Source organism: Chanos chanos, chromosome 1, assembly GCF_902362185.1.
Source record: "Chanos chanos chromosome 1, fChaCha1.1, whole genome shotgun sequence".
Classification (NCBI taxonomy): domain Eukaryota; kingdom Metazoa; phylum Chordata; class Actinopteri; order Gonorynchiformes; family Chanidae; genus Chanos; species Chanos chanos.
Window position 1 is genome coordinate 56,766,294 of NC_044495.1, and position 11,050 is coordinate 56,777,343.

The following is an 11,050-nucleotide window of genomic DNA, read 5'->3' on the forward strand; positions in this document are numbered from 1 at the left end:
GGCGTGACTCGTCCAATAGCCCGGAGTCCTCGCCGGTTCGTTAAATGTCAGCTCTGTCCACTGTGTTATTTTGCAGAGTGCTGAGTGCAAACGTAAAAAGCAGAGCAGTTGGGTTGGACGAAACAAGGGATTATTCTCATATACGAGTATAGTGAGCTTATCTTAGAGAGTTTAATCTGTTTCGAAAATATGTTTTGTACTAGCAGCGTACGATCAATATTGTTGAGTTCACGGTTCAAATTCATGTTTTTTTTTTAAATGAGGTTCGAAGCGGGGGAAACTTAAGCCAAGTTTAGAAAATGACAGAAAGGAAAAAAAAATCGATAAAAACACCAACGCGGTCACATGCAGGCTGTCAAAACTCCCACGCATATGCAAACATATACACACACACACACACACACACACACACAGAGTGTGAGAGAGAGGTTCGGACCGGCAGCCGAAAGTGGTCTGAAGCAGCGTGGTGATGCCCACACAGAAGAAGATGGTTCCAATAAGCTGACTCGTCGCCCATTGGTCAAATCCCACACACATGGCTTCAGCCAACATGAAAGGCACTGCAATAGTTCCACTGAAGCACGTCAAGTAATGCTGTCGAGAGAGGAAGAGAAAAACGAGAGAGACAAAACGAGAGAATGAGACCGTGTGTGTGTGTGTGTGTGTGTGTGTCTGTCTGTCTGTCTGTCTTTTTTTCCCAGAAATCACCATGGTGATTTTCACCTTCTGACCTCAGGGGGAAAAAAAAAAAAACCATAAAATCTCTGAAGACAAACCAGAAGCCTCACATGGAAAAGACAGAGAATAAACTTGTTTTCAGTTGTATATGTTTCTCTGTCTTGAAACACTTAATAAAGCTGAAGTTGTTTAGGTTAGAAATTCCCCTTTTATGAGGGAGTGCTTGTGAGTTTAAAATGTGAATTTTTGTGCGTGTATGTACCTGTAATCCCAGAAACACACACAGGTACCATGGTGGGGTGTCTTCAATCGTGTAGATCATGTCACTTCTCCTGGCATCCACACTGTCTGTGCTATCCACCGTCTCCGATATGGAGCTCTGGAAACACACAAAACCGAACACACACACACACACACACACACACACACACACACACACATACACAGAAGTCAGAGAGACTGAGTCAGAGAGGCAGGGTGGCTGGAGCTTACTGGTATACCCATCGCCATAGCAACCACTCTCTCTCTCCCATCTTCACCACAGACACAGAAATAGAACGTAGAAATAGAGCAGACAGGACACGGTGCTATATTCAGCACGAGCCGGAACCTGGAGACCGAGCGCTGAGGTTTGGACTGAAAACTGGTTTACGTGGAACGCCGCACCGTAGTTTACACACAGTTTGGTTTGAAAACGGCCTTGCTCATATGGACAAAACTCACAGGCATTAAACAAACTGAGAAATAGAACACAACGAGATGGAACACTATGTTCTGTTCCATCTCAAATGGAACAGAATGGAACGCGATTATTAAATTTGGAGAACTTTACGTTATCCAGTTAAAATAATAAAACTAACAGTCAAAATATGAAATATGAAACACCCGTACATATTGCACCATCCTAGATAATGCACCGCAACATTTAGAGATTGACAGTTTTTGTTTCTTAAATTTTGACGAGAGCCTTTGTTCGCATCATTAAGAAAACCACGGCGCTAAACAGAAGACCCGCAGAGTCTCGGAGTCGCAAACACCAAAAAAAAAAAAAAAAACTTGGCCGCGACTACCTCGCTTAATCATAAACTGTTTACATATAAACTGTTAGCATATCGCAGAGATCACTCCTAAAAGCTGAAATGGAAGAAATACACAAAACATCCCCTTTCAAAATCCCAGCAGCAACGCGTAAAAAAAACGCACGCAATCGCAATTTTAAATTTAAATCGGGAAATCCCACCGGATCTCAGCGGTGTTTCTGTTTAAATATGACTGTTTGAATGTGGCTACCCCACTATGTTTGCTGTATGTGTTAGCTTAGCGTTACGCGAGATTGCCTTTCTCTGAGGGGCTTAAGACTGTAAAGTCCAGACTCAAACTCCACTTTAATCTGTCTTATTTCAATCAGCTACTGCTATGGGAGTCCAATACATGGGAAAATACAAGCCTGGATTACTCAGTAAGTCATTCACATGACATATAAGTATTAGGGAAGGGTGGGGGGGAGGGGGCTGTGGGGGGGGGGGGGGGTGTAAGGGGTTGTTCTTCAGCGATATCAACATGTAGGGACTGATTCCTAGTAGAGAGAGAGGGAGGAGATGAACCAAACGCTCGGCGAGAAATTCCTATAAACATTGCCAAATGGGTGCCGCCCCCCCCCCCCCCCCCCCCCCCCCCCCCCCCACACACACACACACACACACACACACGCACACTCTCTGGCCCTTACAAAAAGGGGAAAAAAAATGCAAAGTCACAATGACACTGAAAGATGGGTGTGGAGAGAGAGAGGGAGGAGGAGAGGGGGGGAAAAAAAAAAAGACAAAAGTGGGTGAGAGACAGAAACACGGAGGAGGGGGAGAGAGAAAGTTACGAAAGGAAGTGAAAAACAGGTTGAGAGAGAGAGAGAGAGAGAGAAAAAAAAGGAGAGAGAGCTAGAGTGAGTCTGAAAAAGGAAGAGAAAACAGATGTTGGAAGATACTTTAAAGAAAACAAGAAAAAAGAAAAGAAAAGAAAAAAAAAGAAAAGAAAAGAAAAGGCGTTTGCGGGGGAGGGAAGGCCAAGTCCCATTATTGTCAGATTTGCGGCAGAATAGTGTACAAACAAAAGGTAGAACAAACAAACAAACAAACAAAGCCAAGGATCGAACAAGAAAAAACAAAACTGAGGACGACTGAGACATGAGGGCTGTGAGACTGGAAATAATATGACGCTTTGTGACCCTCAGAGAAAGAGAGAGAGTTGAAAAAGAGTGAAAGAAAGAAAGAAAGAAAGAAAGAAAGAAAGAAAGAAAGAAAGAAAGAAAGAAAGAGGGAGGGAGGCAGCACCGTTCGAAAGCTACTTATGTTATTAATTACAGTTAATGCAAAACCCTACAATTCAAATCCTCTCAAATCCCTGAATGTGTGTTCAAGGGAGCGACTATTGGTAAACACGTAACTGTTAACCACACATTCACCCGTTTATACTCTGCCACTGTTGATCTTCCCTCTTATGCTTGCTCCAACGATTTCACGTTCATAAAGCAGGTCCTTTTTTTTTTAATTTAATCTTCTCAGCTGTTCAGTGACTGTGCAGGTCATTGGGGTCGCTGGCTGATGGAACCTGCAGAGAGGCTGGTGAATGCTGTACGTTTTGTCCTCAGTTTTTGAGGCATTTTCCAAACATATCTTCAGCTTAAAGGAGACGTTGTGGCGTGAATATGTACAAACAATAACAAGGCCGTATCTCTCTCTCTCTCTCTTTCTTTTTTTTTTTTGCTTTTTTTTGTTTTGTTTTGGGCTGTGTCATTTGTTCCTGTTGTTGGGACTTTTTGACTGTAATGGTTGTTTTCTCTCACCTTTTTGGCTCCTTGGTTCTCTCTGGCGTAAATGGCCATGAGCTCAGTGTCCTCTGTGTCCTGATCTCCAGTGGCTTGTCCCAACCCGTTAACCACCACCTGTCAATCAAAAACACAATGTCAGCACACTGCAGTGGGTGACCTCATAATGTAACTTACTGTGCCAACACACTGCAGTCATGTGACCTCATAATGTAGAACCTTACTGTACCAGCTTACTACAGTCACATGACCTCATAAAGCAGGACCTTACTGTGCCAACACACTACAGTCACATGACCTCATGAAGCAGCATCACATATATCAACACACTGTAGACAGTGACCTCATAATGCAGGGCCTTAATGTACCAACCCACTGCAGTCACATGACCGCATAATGCAGGATCTTAGTGTACCCACACACTATAGTCACATGACCTCATGGCACAGGTATCATATACACCTATACACTGCAGTCATGTGACCTCATAATGTAGAGCCTTACTGTACCAGCTTACTACAGTCACATGACCTCATGGTACAGGTATCATATACACCTACACAGTGCGGTCATGTGACCTCATAATGCAGGACCTTACTGTACCAGCTTACTACAGTCACATGACCTCATAAAGCAGAACCTTACTGTACCAGCTTACTACAGTCACATGACCTCATAAAGCAGAACCTTACTGTACCAGCTTACTACAGTCACATGACCTCATGGTACAGGTATCATATACACCTACACAGTGCAGTCATGTGACCTCATAATGCAGGACCTTACTGTACCAACTCACTGCAATCACACGACCTCACAATGCAGTATCATATACACCTACACAGTGCAATGTAAAACCTTACTGTGCCAGCTCCCTGCAGTCACATGACCTCATAAAGCAGAACCTTACTGTACCAACTCACTGCAGTCACATGACCTCATAAAGCAGAACCTTACTGTACCAACATACTGCAGTCACATGACCTCATAAAGCAGGACCTTACTGTACCATCTCACTGCAGTCACATGACCCCATAATATAGAACCATACTGTACCAACTCCCTGCAGTCACATGACCTCATAAAGCAGAACCTTACTGTACCAACATACTGCAGTCACATGACCTCATAAAGCAGGACCTTACTGTACCAACTCACTGCAGTCACATGACCTCATAAAGCAGGACCTTACTGTACCATCTCACTGCAGTCACATGACCTCATAATATAGAACCATACTGTACCAACTCACTGCAGTCACATGACCTCATAATGCAGGACCTTACTGTACCAACTCACTGCCTTATAGTTCCAACTCTCGTGACCTCATAGTGGAAGTATCATGTACACCTACACACTGCAGTCACATGACCTCATAGACCAGACTCATCATATTATCATACTACTGTCAATAACGCAGAGTAGGTCATACCAGGGATGCACTGTAAACAGAGAACACCAACTTTATTCTATTTCATATTCTTAATATTTCATCTATTTCCTTATTCTTAAAATCTCTCACACAAGCTCACGCTGCCAGTCAAGAGCTTACACTTCATATCAGTCTGTGTGTGTTTTCACACAGACACACACATATACACACACACACTGATTAATGGGACCAATGATCTCAAAATAATCCAAAGAAGATCGACAATTTGAATCAAACAGACAACAACGATACTGACGAGACGGATCTGAACATAGTGTCCTTAAAATGAAGGAGGACACTTCTGGAAAAAAAAAAAAAAAAAAAAAAAGCTGAAAAGCTACAGCCACTGTCACCAAACCCATGACACTGGCGGACCTATTCACTGGTGGCATTCGTGATCAAGGTAAGTCAACCTCACATCAAACTGAAAGATTTGATTCTGCTGCCTTTTGGCTTAGTTAGTAGACAATGTGGTTAAACCTGCCTGACTGACTTCTTGAAATGACTGTTATGCGTAGCCTATCATTCTGTTTTATCACAAGACAGCAAAGTCTGCTCAAAGGCACAGAATGTATACACACACATATGTGTGTGTATCTAACTATTTAAACATCTGTAAGGATAAGCTAATAGAAATAGTGTAAGAAGGCAGGAGAAGGTGACTATGCTAAGTTTACAGTGAAAAAAGAGAGGTATGGATAAATCACGCACACGCACACACACACACGCCAACACATACACACATACACACACACCACACCGACACATACACAAGGGCAAAAGGGAACTCTATCAAGTGAATGAACAAGGACACCGTGACAACATAAACACACAGGGAAGGCTATAGCAACCTTCTGGACAGACAGACACACACACACACACACACACACTCAGCGTGAGAGTCGCGAAAAGAGCGGGTTATCTGTTCATCCCGGCAAAGACGACTCGACAGAGACGGACAAGCCTGTCTCCTCCTCCAAAAAAGACACCGAAATGATTCTCTCTCTCTCTCTCATACTTACACGCGCTCATAAAACACATTTAATATTTACACGCAATGGGAAATGGGAATATACAAGTACCACGCACACAAACGCACACACACACACACACACAATATCGCACACATATAAAAAGAGAGTACTTACAAATATGTTCTTAGAAGAATTTGGTATGCAAGAACACGCTAAGGGAAGCTTGTTTATGCTGCGTAAATGTAAAGGCGAGTTTCACAGGGTTTCCGGAACTCGTCCGGTGGGTGAACAACCCCTATTCAAATTAGTTTTTTTTTTTTTTTGCTTCTCCTCAGGAACTTCGATCATGTCACATTCTGCGAGAACGACACCATGAAACAACTTTTCATTTCTACGGAGCAACAGCCGATAACCATGACAGCGTTAACACGGGCTGCCTCAAAGCACAGAACTTGACCCTAATCTGAAGGGAGTGTAAGAAAAGGTTAAAGTTAAACTTTCTTTTTAAACGCTCTTCAACGCAGCCAAGTTTTTTTTTTTTTTGGAAAGCGCGAAGGCATGTAGCTCATTGTGGAACCACGACTTCTCTGTACAAATCGTCTTAATACAGCAGGTAGATGAACCAACGGATATGAATCAGGTATATGAACGGGAAAAAAAAAAAAATGTCTTTAAAGTCTTTAAAACTTCACCAGTCTGAGAAAACACACTCTGTCTACACCCACCTAAAAGCTCAACCAACTACACGCTGCTTTGACAGACTACAGCTGTAAACTTTAACATTTTTGAAAACTACACTAAATAGTATAAGTGAAGGCCACAGTCAAATTTTAAGATGCTAAGTGGCCTTTTTAAGACACTGTTTAAGAGTACAGGGGTGTGTCTGCTGTTTGGGTCGGATCTTGTTATGCTGATGGTACTCAGATTTTCTTACCTATCCAGCATAATGACCGCTCTGAATTGGCTAACCTTGAGGCATGTCTTTGTGCTATTAAGGGTTGGATGTCTTCAAATTTCCTGATGCTTAACGCAGGCAAGACTGAAATGCTGGTTATTGCTCCCCCTACGCATAAGCATCTTTTTAGTGATCTAACTCTAAATTTTGATAACTGCATCATCTCTCAAAACTCTTCAGCTAAGAACCTTGGTGTGATTTTTGACTCTAGTCTCTCGCTAGTCATTCATATCAAGAATACAACCAAAACTGCCTTTTATCACCTCCGTAACATTGCTAAAATTAGGCCCTTTCTAAGTATGGCTAATGCAGAAACCATTGTTCACGCATTCGTCACGTCTCGCCTCGATTACTGCAATGTTCTGTACTCTGGCCTGCCTGCCTCTAGTACCAATAGTCTTCAGCTGGTCCAGAATGCTGCTGCTAGAATTCTAACCCGAACGAAGAAGTTTGATCACATTAGCCCTGTCCTGGCTTCTCTTCATTGGCTCCCAATTCATGCAAGGGCAGATTTTAAGGTCCTCTTATTAACATATAAAATTTTACATGGGCTTGCGCCTTCCTACCTGTCTGGCTTAATTACACCCTATAACCCACCTCGCACCCTGCGCTCTCAAGATTCTGGATTATTAATCATTCCAAGAGTTAAAAAGAAGTCAGCTGGCAACCGAGCCTTTTTCCTACCGCTCTCCCTTCCTTTGGAATGGTTTACCTACAGAAGTTAGAGAGGCAAACTCTCTCAATACCTTTAAAACAAAACTAAAGACTTATCTATTTTCTCGAACTTATGCATGATATAATTTTGATTTGACTTTGTTATAGACATGTAAAGCCCTTAGAGACTATAAATAGTGATATTGGGCTCTAAATAAATATTATTATTATTATTATTATTATTATTATCTGGGGTGAAAAAGTAACCCTGATTGCAGACCTGGTCAATAGTTTGATGTGTTATCTGAAAAGTGACATCAACTAAGGGCATATATGCCCCTGGAACCTTAACACCCTGTGTGTTCATCTCAGAACAGATATCTACACCATCTACTTATTCATTTCAAGTTCATTCATTCATTTCAAGAGTATTTTTAGAGATCAGTTTTAGAATCAGTTCTCGAAAAATTCAAGTTTTTTTTTTTCCTCAGTCAGACTACAACGAGAGACTATTCCGGTCAACAGCCACTCTGTGAGTAGCAGTAATAGACTTATGGCTCAAACATGACTGCAGACTTATTCATGGGAGCTGGACTCATATTGGCCAGTTTGATATTCTAGATTTATCCAATATTAAAGAAATAAGAGGGAGACGAGAGGAAAGATTCATTAAATATGAACAGACTGACAGGAGTGAAGCAAAAACAACAGCGTGTGAGTGAGTGAGAGAGAGAGAGAGAGAGAGAGAGAGAGAGAGAGAGAGAGAAAGAGAGAGAGGAAATTCGTAGACACACACACACACACACACACACAAACACTCAGTGCTGTCCAGTGGAGTGACAGTAATAATAGGTTTGTTTGCAGTGGGCCTGGGCCCTATGATTACCATCATTCTGCAGTCAGCCTTACACACACACTCACGTGCACGCACGCACACACACACACACACACACACACACACACACTGCCACAAACATAAGCACACACATACTCACAAACAGAGGCACGCACACAGCCGTGCTCTTGTGCTGTCACACTTTCACCAACACACACTCACTCACTCACACACACACACACACACACACACACTTACGGGGATGGGGTAGAAATCTGCGGCGTGTTTGCTCTCCTCCTCATACTTGCTGGTCTCTGCTGCGGAGTCCATGGATTTGGAGGTGGTGTTTTTACCGACTCCCATTCCTCCTCTTTCCCCCCTCTCTTCAATCTCTTCCTCTCCTCCCTCTCCCGTCTTCCACCTGCTTTCGTGCTCTGGTAGAAACAGTGTTGGCGCACCCTTCAGCCTACTCACATGGTCCAGTGATTGGCCGGCCAAGTCATCTATGATGACAAAGGAAGACATTTCATTGGTTGATCGTTAATCGGTAATTGTTTAATTGGATCATTTTGGAAGGCACTACAGGACAGACCAATGGTGTAATCTGGGGACCTGGGAAGAGGTCCCACTGAGCCCAAAGGTATGACAGGAGGATACTCCACATAGTAAAGATGGTAATCTCATAAAAATACTCATATTTCATCAATTACTAGCGTAGAACAGTTTTGGGGTTTTTTTGGCCAGAAACAAAGCATATTCATTCAAATATGTATATTGCTTCTCCCTGGTTATGCTTACATGTAATGTAGTGTAAAGCATATCAAGATACAAGCAAGTGCAGCTTGCCTGACAGGAGAGTAAAATACACTTTGGAGTTAGTTAGCCCTTGGGCCGGAATTTTGGTCTTTTCGGGTAGAGAGGTGAGGTGGGTTTGAGAAATTATGCGAAACTGGAAAAGTGTAAATCTGTGAAATGGAGGCAATTGAAAAATGAAGTGGGTCAAAACAACAACAACAACAACAACAACAACAAGAAGTGTTCTTCTCCCAAATCCATGTTAGGAGGTTAAGAGTTATAAAAACTCCACAACCCTCCAGATAAGAGATAAAGGAAAGAACAAAGTCCTAGTTAAGAGGACTTTATCATCGATATTCCAATTAAGATTTGAGAGGCGTGACACCTCAGTGAGCTCTCAGAACGTCTGTCGATGTTGAGGCATCGTTTGCAGTCGACCAAATGGTTAATTCCAATGTGATCAGATCGATGGAACAAGGGATAACGCGATTGGGGGGGGGGGGGGGTAAAATCATAGAGGACGAAAAACAAAACAAAAGACAAGATGAGGGCAGAGAAAGAGAAAAGCAAAGTTACTATCAAAGGGGTGGAGGAGTGGTTAAAGAGTTGTAAAAGAAGGAGGAAGGGAGATAACAGGAGAAGGAGAGAGAGTGGTGGGGGAGGAGGAGGAGAAGGGGGGATGGGGTGGGGGGATTGAGATAGAGAGAGAGAGAGAGAGAGAGATGGAGAGAGACACAGATATGCGAAGGTCAGTGTATTTTATCTGAAGGGTGTTGCTTTTATTTCTGGTGCCTTGTCAACTCCTGTTTACCTTCCTCATGGCCTTCAGCTCTGTTCTCTTGTCACTCACACACACACACGCACGCACACGCACGCACGCACACACAAAACCCCAAACATAACCCTCATTCTATCTCTGACATAAACAAAGTCATACACACACACATGCTCACACGCACGCACACGCACACACGCGCACAAAATATCTCCAAACTGATCTAGTCCTTTTCTCTCATCATTTCCGTCCCTCTCTCTTCTCTTCCGTGCGGGCATTCCGGGAACCAAAAAAAAAAAAAAAAAATGAATGAAGCAGAACGTTTTCCTTTTCAAATTCCTCAGATGTTTTTAGCGTCTGCCCTACTTTCAGTTGGCTCTGTTCCTAAATTTCACTCCTGCTCAAGCTCCAGGCAAAGTTAAAACGCTACACTTACACTGATTGTTTACTAAGCACCCAAAGAATCCCCCCCCCCCCCCCATCAACTTGTTTTCATCTCGTCTTCCCTCCTACTATTCACTTTTTCTACCCTAGAATGATAATTTAAGCAATAAGCTCCTCCACAAAACTTCACTTAGTCATTATATTTATAAAAATCGACATCAACACGCAGATGTCTGTTTTCCTTAATGAGTGGTCTGCCCACAGTTTTATGGTGCTGCTGGCAAACGTTATTTGCCGAACTAAAATTTTTGTATGTGTGTGTCCAGTCACGGTAAAGCAACCAGGGACAGAAGAGAATTGAGTACCTAGGTCACACATCACTCCAGCCAATCAGGGCACCAGGAGGCATCTGTGGGGGGGGGGCGGGGTTAAAAAGGTTAACTGGGAGAGGGGGAGAGAGAGAGAGAGAGAAAGAAAGAAAGAGTGAAAGAAAGGAGGGAAGAGAGGAAGAAAGATGTACAGAAAGGTGGTGAAGAGAAAAGAGAGGTTTTTGGGGGGGGGGGCATGGGAAAAGGAACGAGGGAAGAAAAAAAAAAAAGTAGGAAAGAGAGGAGTTAATTTAACAGGCATGTAATCATTCACTGAACATTAAACAGAATTGATCTTACTCTTGTTCATGAGGTTTAACACAATGAGGAAAAAAAAAAAAGACAGACAGTTTAACAAAAAACATGTCCAAGTTTGGTT

The 11,050-nt window shown here is 42.7% G+C and overlaps 1 protein-coding gene across 1 annotated transcript in view; it reads right to left on the minus strand.

Annotated features, from left to right (window-relative positions):
* Positions 1 to 10,722, minus strand: part of slc23a2 (solute carrier family 23 member 2) — a 23,073-nt gene extending 12,351 nt beyond the window's left edge. Inside the window, exons 1-5 of the mRNA XM_030769323.1 lie at positions 10,669 to 10,722; positions 8,608 to 8,852; positions 3,518 to 3,616; positions 941 to 1,057; positions 437 to 594 (exon numbers count right to left, since the gene is read on the minus strand). Of these exons, the coding sequence (XP_030625183.1) occupies positions 437 to 594; positions 941 to 1,057; positions 3,518 to 3,616; positions 8,608 to 8,852; positions 10,669 to 10,681 (632 nt within the window). The 5' untranslated portion in view covers positions 10,682 to 10,722. The remainder of the gene's footprint in view (positions 1 to 436; positions 595 to 940; positions 1,058 to 3,517; positions 3,617 to 8,607; positions 8,853 to 10,668) is intronic.
* Positions 10,723 to 11,050: the final 328 nt, after the last annotated feature.